Below are 19339 nucleotides of genomic sequence, written 5' to 3'. Positions count from 1 at the left end.
TATAAATGATTGTTTTGTATGTTTTCCTAATTGAGTCAGTGTTCTGTACGACTTTCTGTGTGTTAGTTGTCTAATGTCATGCCTGGCTTCGGACCACCGCCGAAATAGCTCAGTTGGGAGAGCGTTAGACTGAAGATCTAAAGGTCCCTGGTTCGATCCCGGGTTTCGGCATTTTGTTTCCGCGTCGCAGCGATCACACCTGTGTGGTTGAGTTCACTGGAAACATCAACCATACTTGTTGACAGTCTTCGGTATGTTAACAGGTATGATATTAACTGAATGAGTAGCTGCTGATTCCAGTAAATAAATAATAAAAAATAAAATAAATAAATCAACTAATAATGTTTTTATATCTCTGAATTAAAGACTATAACCAGAGAATAAAGTAATTAGACATCTTTAAAGGAATTCGTCCTCCTATAAGGAGGACTACGATGTTTTTTGTGAAATACGCATTTTTAAAAGCCTTCCAACGAAAAATGGGCACGGCTTATGAGCTCGTGACCTGAGATGTTCCTGTTTGTTCTCCTCATGGAGGTTTCATCTTCTTGGAAGCTATTTTTATTCTGAGCTAATAAATCTAATGTGCAAGTCGATGTGGCATAGAATACAGAGTGAACTGCTTTGAAACGTGCTTCAGTGAGTGGTAAGTGTAAGTTTCATGAACCTGTTTTATTTTGTAGTACACTACCAGACAGAAGTTTGGACACACCTGTTTCTTCTTTATCTTTACTACTTTCTAAGCTGTAGATACATACTGAAGACATCAAATATATGACCAAGACATGTGGATTAATGTGGCAAAAGAAAAAATGTCAAATACCCAATGTTATATATATTTTATATGAAAGGTGGCTATTCTAGATAATTTAAAATATAAAACTCGTTTGAGTTATTTCACACGTTTGTTTGTTTGTTTGTTTGTTTTTTGTTTAATACATATTCCATATGTGTTCATTCATATGTATTTTGATGCCTTGAGTGACAATTTGCAATGTAAATAGTCGTGAAAATGAGAGAAAAACCATTAAATCAGAGGAATGTGTCCAATTTTTTTTGACTGGTAGTGTATTTTTTCCTGTACATTTTGAAACCGATCTTAAGGAACGTACCGCATTCTACCAGTTGCCTTATCTATCCGGTGATCGTGGCAACTTATTTGTGACAGCCGTGTTGTCCGCCAGTACAGCGGAACTAGGCGTGTCCAGAGCGTGACGTCACTCAGCCCCTTCGATGAGGCTTGTTTTGGAGGAAGTGAACTCAGCTCGGCTACCACACAGCTAGCTCGTTAGCCTGACAGGAAAAGGCAAGAGCCGAGCGCTTGCGAGGAGGCGAAAACGGACAATTGTGCCACAATTTCCCTTTGTCACGCCAAAGGGGAGACACGTTGTCATCGTCGATCGTCGTGGGAAGTGTCGGCGACGGAGCTCACCATCGGCAGTTATTTACCTGTCGACGCTTCAAACGCTGTTGTTTTCCTGCGACGGGTATTTCCGAGGAGCGGAGATCGCTAGTTAGCCCTGCGCGTTAGCCTAGCGCTTCCCGACCGAACGAGGCGGAGGAAAAGTCCACTTGTGTTTTTTCATATCGCTGGATTATCACACAGGTTGGTTATTTTTTGGCTACTTTGGGTTATTATTTTCAGTCAGATATATATGGAATTTCAGGCTACTGTGACAATGATACATTTTGCCCTGCTAACAAATGTTAGCTTAATTTACGAGGTGTCAGTCGTCCCGGGGAGGAACGCGGTGTTACAAAGGTTTGATCTTACTTTTTTAAAAATGCTTTTGTGATTCTCCGTGACACCCCTAATGCGATGCTAAATTAAAATATTTTGCTTCTTGCTTGAGAAACATTAAACCTACCGTTTCATCCGCAATGCGATCAACAGTGAAACTTGCTAAGCCCAGTGTGCTAGACGTCTTTATTACTGATTTGGTATAATTTTGTCACAGGAGCGTTCAATGCGCGTACAAGATGGACACGATGACACTTAAACGACACCGATTCCACAACGTGTGGTATTATTTTGTGACTTTAGTGCCATTATCTCTGTTAAATGCGACATTTGTTGTGCTAATCATGCCGTGCCAAGTCATGGTTCTGTTAGTCGTGTGTTTTAAAAAACCATGTGATCAGTCCCTGACACAGTGTCATGAGGTGCAGATTATCAGAGCCCCGCCGGTAGCTCCGCGTTAGCTTCGCTTTGAAAGTACAACACAGATGATACCCGTAAAGTGTCTGCTCAGTTCGAACGAGACGGGACATGGACCGCCGATAAGCCGTGTGGTCTTTTTCTTTCTTTCTTTTTGTTTAAATAATGCTGTCTCAGACGTCTGCCTGAAATGGACTGATGGCCCTTTAAACACGTAATAGAATCTGGACTTTGGCCATTACAGGATCATGAGGCAGTTTATGTTTACAGAGTTCGCTGATGTCCAGTAGAGGCAAAGAGGAATAAAGGTTTTCTAATAGCTTCAGAACTTGGTGCCAAAATAATGTTCAGACGTGGCGAGAACAACTCTGTTCTTGTTTAGGACGTCGTCACAATGCGATGATGTGTTTTGAACTGGCTGTATTGTGTTTTATGTTCTGAGTGGAACAATGCAACATTCACTGGTTGGTTAATATAATGAAATCAACAAACTCGGCTATTTAGACCACGGCAAAGACAATTTGCTACGCTTGTGTCGTAGATAATGTAACGATAGCGCTCCCATTGTATTGTAATAGCGTTTGGTTGTGGTAGGGGTGGTTTTTTTTTTTTTTTTTTTTTAATTGCATTTACAAATGTATTGTTGCACAATGGCCCTTTTGTTAACCATCACTCTAACTTTTTTTTTTTTTTTTTTGATGGAATGGAACATTATGCGCTTGCGTTCACTTCTTGAAGTGTGTATTTTCTTTGCAGTGTACTCCAGATAGACTTTGAGTCTAGGCAATAATGAATAATGAAGCAGGAACATTTATGCATTTTTAAAACTCTGAGGAGAAAGAAAAACAATCTTCCCATCACATAGTAGATTATCAAATACAAGTAGGGCCTTTAAATTCCAGGTCATTTCTGGTCTGTAAATAAAGTCAGTCCAAGCAAGCCTGGCCTGTTGTCCTTTCTGCAGTCATCCAGTTTCATTGTAGCTTACTGCCACGTAGATGCAGGCCTCGTCCACACATACACGGACATTTTTAAAGAGTAGTTTTTCTATGCGGTTCACCGGAACTCGTGGAAAACCCATTTAATTTGACAACACCTGACAGCTTTCATATACGCGTCATGTGGGTGAGGTTTGTTCCACAATAACAACATCTGTGTGGACATGACCTGAGTCATGTCTAAACCCGGTGCCTTTCATGGTCCCTAGTCCACCTTTGGTTCGGTCCTCGAAAGAGTTTTCCTGGCCTCTTATCATCTTTGTTTTCTCTGCAGCTGAGGGACAATGACATCAAGGAAGAAAGTACTACTTAAAGTCATCATCCTCGGAGACTCTGGGTAAGTGATAATGAGCATAATGGAAAATGATGGTGTTAAAAAAAAAAAAGACTCGCTCACAAGTTTGAATGCTGTTCCAACTCATTCCTGTTTTTGACAAATGGTTGTGTTGTTGTTGTTGTTTTGTCTAGAGTGGGGAAAACCTCTCTGATGAACCAGTATGTGAATAAGAAGTTCAGTAACCAGTACAAAGCCACAATAGGGGCTGATTTCCTGACAAAGGAGGTGATGGTGGATGACAGACTTGTCACAATGCAGGTACGGAGAGAAGATGGTTACACATACTTGTGTCATCAAAACACAAAAAAACAACCCTGAAACAGTTTCAATATTCTAGAAAAGGAGAAATTAGGTGTTTAAGTATCAAATCAAGTCTCTGTGTTGATCTGCGGTTACGTTGGTGGTCACACGTCCCCTGAAGTTAAATCAGTATCACTTCTACAATTGGATCAGCACGTCCGTGACAATCTCTTAATTTGCTGAGAAAGCATAATTTCTGGCAAGCGATGGCTGCCCAAACTCTGTGGTCTTACAGAAAATGAGGCCTTAAATGGCAAATTTTTCTGTTTGGCAGTCTCACTGCTTCACTAGATTACAGCCACCCTCCACAGTCCCTGTGATGTCAGCAGGCGTGGCCGACCAGACTCGTGCCAGCTCCAGAACCAGTTCTCTGAGAACTGTTTTTCCCCTTCTTAAAGGAAGCCGTATCAAGCTGCAATGAGCAGTGTAAAGTCAGTATGAACAAAACATTTACCTCAGTAGCCATTCAGACTTGCTCAAGTGGAAAAAAAATAAAAACAAATGGATAAAAATCAGAAACCGATGATTTTACACTAAAATATACTTTGTTTTTACAACAGAGATAAGATGAAACTTAATATTTTAAGCATCTAAGATGAAAATTATGTGGGAGGTGTACTTTTAGTGTTCACTATATCAGGCAAAAAAAAACTATAATTGTATCTCTAAATTCCCAACTAGTATCACCGAACTTAAATATTTAAAGTTCAGCAAATGGTTTAAGATCGTTACAGAGATCTATTTAATGTGACCCTTGTTGGTAAGTATCACTCTAATCTCAGTGATTAGTGAATCCTGAGCACCCCCCTCCCCGCCTCTTCACTGCTGTTCAGATCTGGGATACGGCAGGCCAGGAGAGGTTCCAGTCTTTAGGCGTGGCGTTCTACCGCGGCGCCGACTGCTGCGTCCTGGTTTTCGACGTCACAGCACCCAACACCTTCAAGACTCTGGACAGCTGGAGAGACGAGTTCCTGATCCAGGCCAGCCCCCGAGACCCTGAGAATTTCCCTTTTGTGGTGCTGGGCAACAAGATCGACTTGGAGAACAGACAGGCGAGTCCAGAAAGTTCAGATTTTTGGAGGGCACCTGGAATATTTTAATTTAAGCATAACAGGGTAGTTTTATAAATAGCCCCCTTTCTAAAAATGACTTTGAACGTTTCAGGTAACAACCAAGCGTGCGCAGGCTTGGTGTCAGAGCAAGAACAACATCCCCTACTTTGAAACCAGCGCCAAGGAGGCGATCAACGTGGAGCAGGCCTTCCAGACGATTGCGCGCAACGCTCTCAAACAGGTAACGGCCGCCGCGCCGCAGAACCAACGCCCTTGCTGTGAAACGTGACGCAGACTCTCAGCCAATGAGCTCTCGTCTGATTTCAGGAGACCGAGGTGGAGCTTTACAACGAGTTCCCCGAGCCCATAAAGCTGGACAGGAACGAACGAGCCAAGCCGTCGGCGGAGACCTGCAGCTGCTGAGGACGCTCGAGTATCTTTTTTGGAGGGGAGGGAGGAGGAGGGGTCGCTGCCGCCGCCACCACCACCACCCTCGCCACCCTGTCTTGCCTTGTCTATATATCCCCGATCCCATGGCCCACTGTGTTAATCCCTGAAGTCCAACATACAAACAGTATCCCACTTGTAGAGTAAACTACAGCCACACACACACACACACACACACACACAAACATGCTGCATTCACCACCTTATGTATACAGTACACATTTTCTATAATCCTAGCCCAAAGAACACCATAAGGAAACATGGAATTTACTTGTAGTGTAATAATGACGATGATGATTACTTCCCAGCGTTTCCCCCTCTGCTGTTTAATCACAGTGGAGGATTTGAGCCCATCTAATTTGTTTTTTCATTTATGTAATGCTGCTTTCACGTTCAGTTTTGGTTCTAACTGCTTTTATTTGGGTACTTTAAGCGGAAAAAAATCAAATATTATATCTTTACATGTTAGTGTTGATAAGTACAGTTAGAAATTGAATGTTTGTTTTGTTTTGTTTTTTAAATCTGCACACTTCAAGCAGTGCTGGTTGTTTTGCTACTTTCACAGCCAGCGACTGCTGCATTAATCACGGAAACACTGCTCCACAAAGTCAGAGCTGCAGCCTGAACGAACTAACGCGCTACTTGCTGATTAATATTAATTGGCTCGGAATCAGAAATGCAGTTTGGCGGAAAAATGTGCCCAATTCTGTCCTCAGGTGGCCACTCCCCTGTTATCAACAGAAGTCTCATTTTTAAGCCACAACAGCCATTTCATTTGTTGCTCAATTATGGATTGACCGAGAACTAAGACAAGGCTGCTTGATGAGCTTTAGTCTTGCATCCAGCACAAATTAAGTAAGTCAACACGACACGTGCACAGTTCTACCTGATATTACTGGAGAGAAGCTTTTTTTTTTTTTCCCCTGAAAATATCTTTCACAACAGTACTATTAGCTAGTACATTTCTTTTTACTCTTGCAAGACTTTGTACATGACTTTGTACATTCAACAAACCTCTCAGTCTTTGCATGGGGAAGGCACAGGCTCCTGTTGTAAATCTCTCTCTCTATCCGACTCTGCCATTTGCTCATGTTGGCAAACGATACAAGTGCTTCTTTTCAGCTATTTAGATCGTTCATTTTGTCTGTTATTTTAACTCTGAAATGCATTGTAGATTACAAGAGGGCATCCATACTGTAACCTCGAATGAAACAAAAACTGTGGGGGAAGTATTAGCATTCATCATGATATTAATATGATAAATGCATAGCATCTACATTGTTTCAAAATGTCTTTTCAAGTAATAAGGGTAATAAAAATTCTTGAATACAGTAGACTGTGTTTATCTCGTTTTTATTGGCGACCTTTTGTCAGAAAGTATAAGATTATTATCTTTTATATGATATCTGAAAATGTCTGCCCGCCAGAGAACTGGTTGGACACTGTATTTCACACTTGAACGGGCTTGAAGTGAACAGAGGCATATCTTTAGTTGGTTTTTTGCTTCTTATTGGCTCCCTTAAGCCAGTGTTGAAGTCCTCCAGCAGATTTGCGCTGAGCTTTGCTTTCTTCATCCTTCTCCCTCTCGGGCTCCTTTCTCTTTGAGGGTTTGCTGCTCGTCAGCCAGCTCATCATCGCCTTTCCACTGGATGTTAGCTGGGGCTCCTAGGGATCAAGGATCAGACTTGTCAGCTTTCACAACTTTGCCTCAAACTAAAATGGCTGACGTCCGCAGCCGCAAGCCTTTAAAAGAATTGCGTCATAAATCTGACACCTTTTTGCAGGCGGGATCCACCGGCTGCAGGCACTCCGGGACGTTGTTACGCGTGTTGTTTACGACTGAAGAGACTGGATGAAAAGTTAAAATGTCCTTGGGCTGGAGCAGCTGCAGGGCTTCAGTGGACTTCACCTCGCCAAAATCAAGCCATTTCCTCACTTCCTCCTCTCCTTGCAGGATTGCAGGCATCCTGTTACATAACACAGAAACTATGGATTCCATGGAAACAGAAGAGAAGAAGATCCCCCCCCCCATTTTTTTTTTTTTTTTTGGGGGGGGGGTCCTCACAAGGGATGTTAACAATGAATCGATTATTGATTAAGAATTTAATTGATTAAATCAAATTAGTCACAATTAATTGAACATTTTTTACACAGGTAGTTATTATCATTATAACAGTGTAGTGGCAGGAAAGAGCAATTCACCTGTAGATACTGTAATGGTCATAATATACCGAGAACAAGTTACTCTTAAACAACTTTAAAACAATAATAATAATAAAAAAGTTCAAATGTGACCAATTGGAAGTCAACTTGAAGTCAGAGGATAAATGTTTAGAGTGTTTTTTCTGTTCTCCAATGTGAAAATGGGTCACATTGGACCATCAACATTATTTATGGGTTAAATGATTATTTTTCATTGTGAAATATAGGTTCTCAGAATCGCCACTTATCAATTAATTGTTAATCGATCGATAAGGCCAATCAACTAACGATTAATAAATGAATCGATCATTTGCATCTCTAGTCCTCACCTATGATGGATGCTTTGCAGGTTGGGGGAGGCGTTCACAGTGATGACGCTGTAGGAGTAGAGGGGCTCTCCACCGTCTGGGGGCGTCCAACAGTCAAACAGTCCAGCCATAGTCAGCAACTTCCACCCAGTCCATTTTTCCTTCTGGTCAGTGTAGAGCAGACAAACTTCAGTAAACACCTCTAATGCCTTTCGCGCGTGCGCGCGCGCGCGCGCACACACACACACACACACACACACACACACACACACACACACACACACACACACACACACACACACACACACACACACACACAGGTATTTTATGGTCTTAAATCAAAAGTTACTTATTACCTGCACTGGAAGAAAGGTTGAAACCAGGAAGAAGCGCTTTTACTTCATCATACATATGGTAATATAACAGAGAACTAGTGGGTTTTTTTTGGTTGGTGACTGTGCAACACTTCCTTCTAGTTTGCCGCCTTTTTTTTTTTTTTTTTTTAATCACATTAATTCAAGCGTGTGCTCCTCCACAATCCTCTTGGGGAAAAGTAAAAAATGACTGACTGACTATTCAACAGCGTTGTGGTTATATCTGCCGTTGCTTTAAGAGATAGTCAAACAAATGTTGCTCACAAAAAGGACAAGACAAACCAGACTTCTCAGATTACTTTGCATGAGGTATGCAATTTTCAATATCAAAGGACCACCTGGTGGACATATGCACATTTTTGCTGTAGCTCCTGTCCCACGCGGTTTATTTTCAGAAGCGGCAATTTCCGCCACAGCTGCCTTTTCTTGATCTCTGTTCTAGACGAAAGCACAAGTCGGCGATGCTTATAACACTACAGGAAACGCCAAACAAACCCCTGTCAAGACGGAAGAGGTCATCTTTGCAGGGTGCGTGGCGCCAGAGGTCTTCTTCTTGCCGAGTGCAGGTTCATCCAGGTCCTCCACTTTGCCCTGACTCGGCCCTTCGGTCTGAGGGAAGTATATGAAGAAGGGCTGCTTGACTTTTTCCTGCTTCTGCCACTCATAAAATCCGTCAGCCAGGATGACACAGCGTTGCCCTTTCACCATGGGGTCCTTCAGGGAGACATTCAAACTTAAGTTAGTCCCAGTCACCTTGCACAGGTTGCAATACAGGCAGAATTAGTTTTTTATTTTTTTTGTGTGTGTGCACCTTATAAGACTTCTTCTCCAGTATGTTCTCACTGCGACAGTTGCTGGTGCTGTATTGCATCTGTTTTGGGCTGGATCCCCTGAACCAGGAGGGTATCAGGCCCCAACGCATGGAGGCTAACACACATTCATCTTCAGGAGCATCCTGCAGATAGATAGGAGGAAAACATAGTACAAGTCTGCTGTAGCACATATTAAGTCAACTATTTCTGGACTCAATGGCAAATGTTACAGTAATGGTTCATAAAACCTTGCTTATGCCTGCCCCTGCACACCTGACTGCCTTTTGCTCGTTTGTTTTTATTTTTTGTACTGTTTTAGTGCTGCAACAGCGTTGTTTACCAATTTGGGATCAACAAAGTACATCTATTCTATTCCATTTGTACTATAGGAGGCAATGAGCTCCAGGCAGTTACATTACATTTCCTTATACATCTCTGTTTCCTTGCTGCAAGGGGCAGCACATAAACAATGGTTCCCGGTGTTATTACCGCATCAAAATGTCTCTGGGACAGCAGGACGGGACTCATGGACTGCGGGCTCTTATTGTAGGAGGGTCGGTACTTGTCCGCATCCCCATCCCTCCAGCGGGGCTGCCTCCGCCGCCCTCCCCGGTTCCTGTAGGTGCAGGCTCGCCTCACCTCGTCAGGGGCGAGAGTGCACGCCGTTCTTCCACACATGTTCAGCGCGAATCTACAGCCGAGAAAGTAAAACGAAGTCATATGAAAGTTCAGCAGGTACCTCTGAGGCGAGCTTGCTGTTAGCCCGTTAGCTTCAGTTGTGCAAGAACGCCACCGTTTTCAAATGGCGGAACAGCGTAACAATAAAACATTCCAATGCTTACCAGCTTTTCGAGGAGCGGGTTTTCAGGTTGACTTCAGCAGTCGGGTGAACTGGTGGTCGGCTTTTGACGGCGCAGCTACTCACTAGATGGTGCAGAAATACACTGCACGGAGTTTGCCTGGGCATGAACCAAAGGGGCGTGCACTCACGTCGCACCGGCTGACGTACGAGTTCAGAGCGCCAGGAGAGCTCTTGCTCAAGTTCCACATATTGGCCAGACGGCGGCGACAACGAGCTTCTGAGAGGGTCGACTGAGACGCAGCTTGACAGTCGGCTTCTCCTCTGTATCTGCGCTATTAAAAAAAATGGCGGCGTCCGTCTGCAGAGTCGGCAGTACCGTGGGCCGAGCCCTTGCCCAAAACCGCAACGTAAGTACACATTTTAAGGCTTTCTGGACTGTCAGACCTACACACGAATACGTGTTCCGCTTTCAGTTTGTTTAAAAAGCCCCCGAAAGCAGATAGTCCACTTGGGGGAACCAAAGGAGGAAATGGCTAACGAGCGAACGGGGCTAACCACAGTCAATGAACGGAAAGGGGTTGGCTCAAGTTAGCAACTCAGAATACAAGGTCACATGTAACGCGAGCAAGTATGACTAGTAACATCAACTTGATGTGTGATTTTAGTTTGTACACGTATTATTCTTGTCGTCCGATTGACGCTTAGTTCTCTGTTGCCACACACAAGGTCAGCCGCTGTAGCATGGCCCGTTTGTCCTCACGTACTCTGGATCACAGCTAGGCTACATTGCTAGCAGAGTTAGCACGATGACATTGGCTCAGAGCAAACAGCCGATCGCCGGTTCAAAATGATTACGACCGTGTCATAATGTTTTACAGGTATTCGTGTACCGTGTTCAGAATCTAAAGACTGCTGGCTTTCATTGTAGATCGAGTGTGAAAATCCTCAGCTACAACTAACTAATATATACGTCCTTATCTTTGTGTGAGGTTTTGTCACCTGGTATGAAAATGTCACTGTTGTCCTAAGTTGTGTCAGTCAAAACTGACCGAGTCAGTACTGGGAATTGTCTTTTGACGATTGCTTAATTGAGTACTTTCACACTGGGATTTCCTTCCAAGGTGACAGTAGTGTAGATGACAGCTGATACAATTAAGAAGGATGGACAACACCAAGAGAGCTATTAATAAAGTCTGCACTTCTTACTTTTTACTCTGCTGCCAACCATCCTGTCAGTATTCAACACTCGGGCTACATCTCGCAGGCGCTAATGCAGTTTAAGTCTTTAAACTCAGGATTTTACTAGGCTTTGATTCAATGATTGTAAGGATCAGTAGTTAGTAGTCAAACCCCCAGTATTGGAAATTGGAAATGTATTTTATATTAAAAGAGAATTTTAAGTTTTTATTAACATGTTTGTCTTCTCCTCCAGCCAATCCTGCTGTCTTTGAGGCGTGGACAGGCCTCGGTCAGCTACGCCCAGAGTCTGGTGGGAGCCCCTGAAACCCATCTCACTGCCTTGGACAATGGTTTCAGGGTAGCCTCTGAGGAGACTGGACATGCCACATGCACTGTTAGTACACATTTGCATCTACAATCCTTTTATCTAGCGGCTATTAACGCCCAGGTCTCTGTTGTAATAATGTTTATAGTAATAATAATGACTTTTGCACTCTGTAGGTTGGACTGTGGATCGGAGCTGGCAGTCGCTATGAGAATGAGAAGAACAATGGTGCTGGCTTCTTCCTGGAACACATGGCTTTCAAGGTAGACATGAGTAGACTGACAGACCCGTGGAGTCCTCTTTTAAACCTAAAGAAGATGGTTTAAAGTGTTGGTGTTCTGATGCATGTTTCAACTTTTTGGCAATGCATTGTTTTTCGTACCTTCATCTCTACTCGCCTCCACCAGGGAACCAAGAAGCACACCCAGTTGGCTCTGGAGCAGCAGGTGGAGTCTATGGGAGCTCACCTGAGTGCTTACAGCTCTAGAGAGCACACTGCGTACTACATGAAGACCCTTTCTAAAGACCTTCCCAAAGGTACGGTGATGTGCTGACAGCAGGAAAATAAACGGCCTGATCTAAGGCAGTATTCTAATATAAAACAATTCTATTACTAATCGATGTTGACATTATAATGGCCAGACCTTTGCACTTCCTTTGTACAAATTGCAACAAATGTTCTTCTTGTCAACAATCCTCATGCAGCCGTGGAGCTGCTGTCTGAAGTGGCGCAGAGCCTCTCGCTGAACGAGGCTGAGATCGAGCAGCAGAGGGCTGTGGTGCTGCGTGAGCTCCAGGAGGTGGAGAACAACGTCCAGGATGTCTGTCTGGACCTGCTGCACGCCACAGCGTACCAGGGCACATCACTGGGGCAAAGCGTGCTGGGACCTTCCAGCAATGCCAGGCAAGAGGAGACACATGCACACGTCAACTAATCCCTGTAAAGAGTGATTTAAGGTCACCTTTGGATCGATTAGAGACGTTGACATCAAACATGGGAGCGTTTGGATTGGTTCACTTTGAAGTGTGTCAACCCAACAGTGGCACTCTTTTGCAAAACAATGCAAACAAGTCAGAAATGCCCAGAACATGCCGTCCTGACAAAGTTCTGTTTGAACACGCTGGAGCACTTTATACCTTTTTTTATCTTTGTTTACGAATGGTACTGATAAGACACAGAATTTGGCTCAACTCCTCTGTTTGCTTACTCACGATTTTACGATTCAAGTGTTTCTGTATGTGATGTTCTACATCTGGGAACTGTGTTTATCGGTCCGAATGGTCAACGATGGACTCTTTTGCCGTGCCAAGTTAACCTATGGCTCCTTTAGTTGTTGTCATGAAATTGACCTCCAGAGACTAGTGTACTTGAGGTAGTGACATAAGAGTGAAAGAAAAAAACTGTGTGCGTGCACCTTGGCCCTTTTTACAGTAATGCTGTGTGAACAAGAAAACAATCACTCTGTTTTAGAAGAAACTGCAATGGTGTGAAAGCACTCATGATTTCACCATGCATTCTGTTTTAGTATCTTTCTTCTATGTTCTCATTTCTTCTAGGACTCTGACCCGCCAGGACTTGGTGGAATACGTCAACAGCCACTTCAAAGCCCCTCGTATGGTGCTGGCTGCGGCTGGAGGTTGGTCCTCTGCAAACTTGCAAACTTTCTGGAAATGCTTTTTTTCCTTTCAGAAAACACTATAATTAATTCATCATGTCTTCCACAGGTGTGAGCCATGAGGAGTTGGTCGGCTTGGCCAAGACCCACTTCAGCGGCGTGCCCTTTGAGTACGAAGATGACGCCATCCCCGTTCTGTCCCCCTGCAGGTTTACAGGCAGTGAGGTGAGATGTCGTCAGGCAGAGTCCTGGATAACGACGGCGTCGATCAACAGGACTAACTGCAGAACCTCCAACCTAAAATCGTTTGTTCCATCTGAATTTCTGCAGATCCGTATGCGCGATGATGATTTGCCTCTGGCACACGTTGCGATTGCTGTGGAGGGGGCCAGTGCTACCAGCCCAGACATCATACCTCTCATGGTGGCCAACTCCGTCATTGGCAGCTTCGACCTCACCTACGGCGGCGGAAAGGTTGTTGAAAAGTGCTTCTGTGCGACTGTGTTTTAGTTGAGGCAATAGAAAAACTACAGGAGTGAGGGGAGTGATGCAGTGAAGTTTCCCCTTTAAGCTTTGCCCACTTGAGATTGTTCATGTCTTTAGTGGCCATTAATGAGGGGTAGACTATGGTCCTCTCTGAAGACCTGAGTCAGGAGTCTCATCCCTGCCTCTGGTCCCATGGGGAGGAACATGACCTGAACTGAAGGATAGGAGATTTTATTTTTCAGAAAGAAACCCTGATTCACTGGCGTTATTTATAAATTACCAATGAAAATCAAAAAATATATTACAGTTCCAGAATTATAAGCAGACGTTTAAATGTCAGGATATATTGTGAGGTTCCTGTTTGTGTGACAAGCATCTTCTTAACTCTAAAGGGATCATATATGAGTATGATTTTTTTATGAAACCTTTACACAAGTCCACAATCCACAAATGTGGACATTCGTTTTGGTTACTATTCATACCAGTGCAACCCGAAAAAGTGATTAACGTAATTGTAGATTTTAACTTGAAAAGGTCCCTTATATAGCCGAGGCAACATGAAGCCAACATGTGTCGGGCTCCTCTGGTGACATTTTAGGGGGGGAAGCATGTGCAACCGTGACTGGAGGGGGCTTTAATGCGCATGTCCGTGTGTCCCTGCAGCATCTGAGCAGCCGTCTGGCTCGGCTGGCCGTGGAGGAGAACCTGTGTCACAGCTTCCAGGCCTTCCACTCCTCCTACAGCGACACCGGCCTGCTGGGAATCCACTTTGTGGCTGACAAGCACTACATTGAAGACATGATGCACTGGTCCCAGAACGCCTGGTCAGTGAGTCCTCAGGGATGGACACACATTCTCACGCACACACTGGAGCCACACAAAATGATCCCGTAGATTACTGCAGGTCCAAACACCTGCTTTGCCTCAATGCCTTTCCCGTCTGCTCCCGGCAGGATGAACCTGTGCACCACGGTAACGGAGAGCGACATCGCCAGGGGCAAGAACGCCCTGAAGGCCAGCCTGGTTGCGCAGCTGAATGGTGTGAAATGCATCCCTCATGTTTGTCACGTTGCACGCACAATTATCCCAGCCGCTCAACACGATTGGTTTTCCCTGCAGGGACGACTCCCATTTGTGACGACATCGGCAGGCACGTCCTGAACTACGGCCGACGTATCCCGCTGGCTGAGTGGGACGCTCGCATTGACGTGAGTTCACGCTCCGAGCTCCCAGTTCTCTTCTCTTCTCATCTGCTGCGTTTTGTTTTCTACTCTGACTTTCCCTCTGCGTCACTCCTTCCAGGCTGTCACCCCCAAGATGGTGCGCGAGGTCTGCACAAAATATATCTATGATAAATGTCCTGCTGTTGCAGCTGTTGGTGAGTTGTTTGTTGTTTTGTTTCATAACAACTTTTGGGGTCTACTCGGTAGAGGTGTGTGATTAATTTATTTTAAATCGAAATCGGATTTATTAGTCAAGACGATGTTAAAAAAAAAAAAAGGAAAATCTTAAAATTGATTTTCCTCTCGCATGATTCTGGGCTGTGCACCTCTAAAATGTGAACGTTTTGCACTTTATTTACTCATCTTTGTTCAAGATGGTAGAATAAGCTTTTATTTTGAAAGTGATGTTTGGTGAAAGCAGTCAAGGTTGCCACTTTATCCACAGCGGGATTCATTTGTGTTTGGTTCTTAAGTTTTCACTTTATTCCCAAATGAAGGAACTTCAGCTTTGTTTATGAAGAACTTGTTTATTTTCAGGTGAAGTTTGGTGAAAGTGAGATTCTCACTTCATTAATGCCAAGGGATTCATCTTTGTTTGGTCAAGAAAATGTATATGTTGTCACTTTACTAAACCCAAGGAGGATTTACAGTATCATCTTTCAGTTGCAATTCGCTCCCAATTGGGAAATATGTTTTCTATTTTTCTCTTTTTAAAAAAAAAGGATAAAATATTTTAAATAAATTCCATTGGCTTTTGTAGTTTTACCAAAAAAATCTAAATCGGAAATCGAGTTTTCAGAGATAAAAAAAATTGGGATTTTATTTTTGTCCAAAATCGCTCAGCCCTACTACTGGGTTTGTGTTTGTGTTTATTTTATTTTAAACTCCAACGTGTATGTTTTCCTCACTCGACCAGGTCCTGTCGAGCAGCTGCCCGACTACAACAGAGTGCGCAGTGCCATGTACTGGCTGAGGTTTTAAAGACGAGTGGCTCTTTCCTCCTGACCATCGACCTCCAACCGCTATCCCTCCTGTCATCACTTGCCGAGGGGCGTTGCCTCCTCGGCCCCACAGCACATCCATCCTCTCCCTGTCTCCTCCCCTTGTCCCGCCCACTCAGTTAGCCCCGAAGGGGACAAGACGTCTGCACATTGTGAGGGTTTCAATGATACATCCGTTCTATTCTGATTGTATGATGCAGGTACCATCATTTGGATTGATTTTACATATATATATTTTCTTTATTTTCAATAAAAGAAAAGCAGAGTACAGATATTTGACTTCTACATCAACTTGACGGTACAGCCAGAATGGAACATAAGCAGATAGGAGCAGGAGAGTATTTATAATTTGTGTAACATTTGTTTCTGTCCTCGATTGTACATAACAGAAGCTCTCATTCCGATAAAATAAAATGCTGTCAACTATTTTCTCAGTGTGAGCGTCTTTTTGTATTTCTGAAATCATGATATTGCCTTTTGTGTTTGTTTCAAATGGCTATATTTCTGAGGTGATAAAAAAAAAAGATTAAATGATAAATTTGGGAAAACCATGACCACACATCTTTCAATTGTGTGTCAATTCAAATTATATCTGTCAGATAACATTAATGAAAGTAGGAGTAGTTTTAAGGCGTCAGAAAAAGCAATGTTTGTGGAGTCGGGTCCTGTCACTATCTAATCTTAAAGGACCCCTGGTATGTACCATTCACTTTACCAATGGTGCCTTGGACATCATTTCTTTATTCAGTAATAAGTAAAGTTCAGTTCAGTCCTTGCTTTGCGTTCTTTATTTTTTTTGGAAAGGAGTGTGAAATGATGGTCCTAGAAACATGCCCTTTGTGATGTCATGTGTGGCATTAACAGGAAGCCAAGAGTGTTTCTGCAGGCTGTAAACAGAGGGTTAAAAGTGTGTTTTCTATAGTTTTTTTTTTATTGTGTGCGTGCCTGCTCCTCTGAAGTTTGAGAATTGATCCTCCTATCCCCACCCTTCTGATGTCTTCCTACTTGTATGTCTAATTTCCCAACTGCCTCTCGCCACAGTGTAAATAGATACGTGGATGGAGCTGCAGTTGGAACCTCACTGTGACGGTCAGTGTGATGAGATGCTCTCTGATACATTGAGTCTATTGCGTCAGAAGTCGTCCGGAATAATAAACCAGGACCAGCTGTGATGTGTACGTGTGTATTTTGAATCACTGCAATGACATCAGCTTGCGGTTTAATGTGCCGTCCTACGTCACGCTGTGTGTGAGACAATAACGCTACTGGTAACTGACACGGGGCATCTGTTTCCCCCCACGTGACATCTGTGTGACCCGCGTTTGTTTATCTGATGCTAAGTGAATCAGCACATAATCTTGCCTGCCCTTCGGGGCCTAAATATTGCAAAGAGGCTGCACTTGCAGTATCTGTATCATTAGTGGGATGAGTACGAGTTCCTTGATGGGCAGGATGGGCAGTGATTTGTTTTGTTGTGCCTTCTTCCTGGTCCTGACATTCGCTTCCTCCTCGCTGCGCTACACAGGGACATTCTTCCTCCGTCTCACCTCCCAACACTTCCCTTTCTCTAGGCCTTGCTCTGTAAATAGAAAGGAAGTGTGCTCTTATGTTATGTTCTCCCAAGGGTCAACAAGTCATAGCTTGGGGCACGGTGAATAACTGTTTCCTCATTACGCAGGACAAACAGTTCAACATGAACAGATGGATCAAATTTATTATTATTTTTTTTTTTAAATAACAGATTCTGAAAGTTGACAGCACTCGAACGTTGTTCATGCGGTTAAAATTTTTAACCAACCGAATTGCAGTTCTCTTGATTTGTTCCTCTTGCAGAGTTGAATCCTTTTAATGCAGAATAATTTGGGCACACGGGCTCTTTCATGTGGGACCGTATGTTCTTTTGGATTTTGTGACGTAAGATACTAATAATAAATAATATGCCTGCTGTCTGACAGACATTTATGCAATGGACTGTTTTGCATGCAAAGAAATTGATTCAGTTGGGTCAGTACGTCAAATTTTCAACAATGCAGATTCTTGAGGAGGGTCAAGAATGGCACATGTTGGCTTTAACATAAAGAAGCATATAGTTTAAAACTTTTCAGCTGTGGGTGGGCTACGTTTTACCAACAAACCAAGGTGAGCCTTCAGTTTGGAACAGGCAAACTGCTGTGATTAGTGTTGTGTTATTTTTAGAAGACGAGGGGGGACAAGACATAAGGAAAGGAGATGAAATCAGCAAAGTGTGGTGGGGTGTGCAGCAAGTGGAAAGGAAAGACGGGGGAACGAATGGAGCAGCGTCACGGCAGAAGACGACGTCTTGGAGGTGCGGCCACACGTCCAGTTAAGCTTCCGACTGCTGCGCTGTGCAGATCACTCCTCCAGTAGACCAAGAGGAAGAGGAAGAGGAAGAAGAAGAAGAAGAAGACAGAGCTGGAAGACAGGAGACAGAGAAGGATCATATCTGACCAGGACAAAACATCAACACCCAGAAACTGGTTGGACTTCAGAGACGACGTTCTACTCTCACTAACTTACCACATAGCTGACTTTTCACAGTGAGTAATGGATTTGTTTATTTGTGATTTATATGGAGATTTTCTTGGAATGTTTATTTGAAATGAATAAAGTTTTCTTTTTACTTTTGTCGATGCATTAGTTTTATAATATTTTTATTCATACAAATTTTAGTCTGCATTAATATTCAGTTGAATCTACCCTTTGCCGTACAGGGTAGATTTTTCACCTTTCTCATAGTAAATAGTCAAATCATTTTTTTTTAAATAGTGTTGCTTCATTGTGCATAGTCCCCATCTAAGGCCCCATATTTTAAAGAAACTGTTATTTAATTTTTTTTCAAAGTTTAAGTTGGCCTATTTGCAAATTTCCCCAATTTGGGATGAATAAAGCCATACTTCCTTTCCTTCTTTTGCTCCCCTTCTCTGCTGGCAGACAGTTTCCACCATGAGAGGGGTGCGTGTTTGTTTCTGCCTGGCTCTGCTGCTGCCCTGGTGCGTCCGCAGCCAGAGGGACAGTCCCGTTCCAACCAAACTCGATGAAGACACTCAGAGGGACATGATGGGCTTCGACGCACTAAATCACAGCACCATGTTGAAGTCGCTGCTCCGATCCAAGCATCAGACTGTTCTCCGGCCAGCGAGGGCTCCACGCCCGGTCGTGCAGCTTCCCCTGAGAACCCAGCAGGGATCCCGCTTCGCTTTGTCCCTCGACGTTCCCACCAGCATCCTCAGCGTCCTCATAGACCTGGCCAAGAACCAGGACATGAGGACCAAGGCAGCGGCCAACGCAGAACTGATGGCACGAATAGGCAAGAGGAAATGAGACGCGTAGCTCCTGGGAGGCGCCAGGGGCCGGATGGATGAATTCTTCTGACGCTGCGGCACCGACAACCTGGACAGAAACGAGGCTCGATCGTGAAAAAAAACAACAACAAAAAAAACAGTCATTGCAACCAGAATCTGTCTCCTAGAGTTTAGATGCTATGTTGCTGTACCTTTTATATGAAATTATAATACTGCTTCACTCCTCACTGCAACTACTGGAATTGAAATGACAAGAAAGAATTAACATAAACAAAACAGCAATGGAAACAGTGTGAGCTGGAGGTGTTCTTTTCAAACTGTGACGTGGGTTTGTGATTCTACAGAATCACAGAGAACCCGATCGATTGAACGTGATAAGATTCATTCATCTCATTT

General features: G+C 43.6%; 3 protein-coding genes and 1 non-coding gene across 4 annotated transcripts; 3 read left to right on the top strand and 1 right to left on the bottom strand.

Moving 5' to 3' along the window:
- Positions 1-98: 98 nt before the first annotated feature.
- On the top strand, positions 99-171 carry trnaf-gaa (transfer RNA phenylalanine (anticodon GAA)). The gene has a single exon. It is a non-coding gene; the product is annotated as a tRNA-Phe (tRNA).
- Positions 172-1240: 1069 nt separating this feature from the next.
- Positions 1241-6623, top strand: rab7a (RAB7a, member RAS oncogene family). Its single transcript, XM_076014430.1, has 6 exons — positions 1241-1606; positions 3431-3493; positions 3625-3751; positions 4627-4845; positions 4958-5086; positions 5173-6623. The coding sequence occupies exons 2-6, from the start codon at positions 3441-3443 to the stop codon at positions 5266-5268; spliced, it is 624 nt and encodes a 207-aa protein (XP_075870545.1). The 5' UTR covers positions 1241-1606; positions 3431-3440; the 3' UTR covers positions 5269-6623.
- A 5-nt stretch (positions 6624-6628) lies between these two features.
- Positions 6629-9975, bottom strand: hmces (5-hydroxymethylcytosine binding, ES cell specific). The gene is made up of 7 exons (XM_076014429.1): positions 9831-9975; positions 9478-9679; positions 8988-9131; positions 8672-8890; positions 7824-7966; positions 7067-7259; positions 6629-6957 (listed from the first exon to the last, which is right to left on the bottom strand). Exons 2-7 carry the CDS (start codon positions 9664-9666, stop codon positions 6781-6783), a joined length of 1065 nt encoding a protein of 354 aa, XP_075870544.1. The 5' UTR covers positions 9667-9679; positions 9831-9975; the 3' UTR covers positions 6629-6780.
- Positions 9976-10032: 57 nt separating this feature from the next.
- uqcrc1 (ubiquinol-cytochrome c reductase core protein 1) lies at positions 10033-16049 on the top strand. The gene is made up of 13 exons (XM_076014428.1): positions 10033-10197; positions 11223-11363; positions 11471-11557; positions 11702-11831; positions 12000-12198; positions 12852-12931; positions 13020-13135; positions 13241-13384; positions 14060-14220; positions 14350-14435; positions 14516-14604; positions 14699-14774; positions 15536-16049. Exons 1-13 carry the CDS (start codon positions 10135-10137, stop codon positions 15598-15600), a joined length of 1437 nt encoding a protein of 478 aa, XP_075870543.1. The 5' UTR covers positions 10033-10134; the 3' UTR covers positions 15601-16049.
- Positions 16050-19339: the final 3290 nt, after the last annotated feature.

This window comes from Nelusetta ayraudi, unplaced genomic scaffold, assembly GCF_046127955.1.
Source record: "Nelusetta ayraudi isolate G7.1 ecotype Tasmania unplaced genomic scaffold, CSIRO-AGI_Nayr_v1 ptg000168l, whole genome shotgun sequence".
NCBI classification, from domain to species: domain Eukaryota; kingdom Metazoa; phylum Chordata; class Actinopteri; order Tetraodontiformes; family Monacanthidae; genus Nelusetta; species Nelusetta ayraudi.
Note: the sequence above shows the minus strand (reverse complement) of the source record. Positions and strands in the feature narration are given on the sequence as shown.

Coding starts and splice junctions, on each gene's coding strand:
- rab7a (XM_076014430.1), top strand. CDS start 3,441: ATGACATCAAGGAAGAAAGTACTACTTAAAGTCATCATCCTCGGAGAC. Junction 4,846..4,957: donor TCGACTTGGAGAACAGACAG/GCGAGTCCAGAA, acceptor TGAACGTTTCAG/GTAACAACCAAGCGTGCGCA. Junction 5,087..5,172: donor CGCGCAACGCTCTCAAACAG/GTAACGGCCGCC, acceptor GTCTGATTTCAG/GAGACCGAGGTGGAGCTTTA.
- hmces (XM_076014429.1), bottom strand. CDS start 9,666: ATGTGTGGAAGAACGGCGTGCACTCTCGCCCCTGACGAGGTGAGGCGA. Junction 8,891..8,987: donor TGGAGAAGAAGTCTTATAAG/GTGCACACACAC, acceptor GTCTCCCTGAAG/GACCCCATGGTGAAAGGGCA. Junction 6,958..7,066: donor TGGATCCCGCCTGCAAAAAG/GTGTCAGATTTA, acceptor CTTGATCCCTAG/GAGCCCCAGCTAACATCCAG.
- uqcrc1 (XM_076014428.1), top strand. CDS start 10,135: ATGGCGGCGTCCGTCTGCAGAGTCGGCAGTACCGTGGGCCGAGCCCTT. Junction 11,364..11,470: donor CTGGACATGCCACATGCACT/GTTAGTACACAT, acceptor TGCACTCTGTAG/GTTGGACTGTGGATCGGAGC. Junction 12,932..13,019: donor GGTGCTGGCTGCGGCTGGAG/GTTGGTCCTCTG, acceptor TGTCTTCCACAG/GTGTGAGCCATGAGGAGTTG.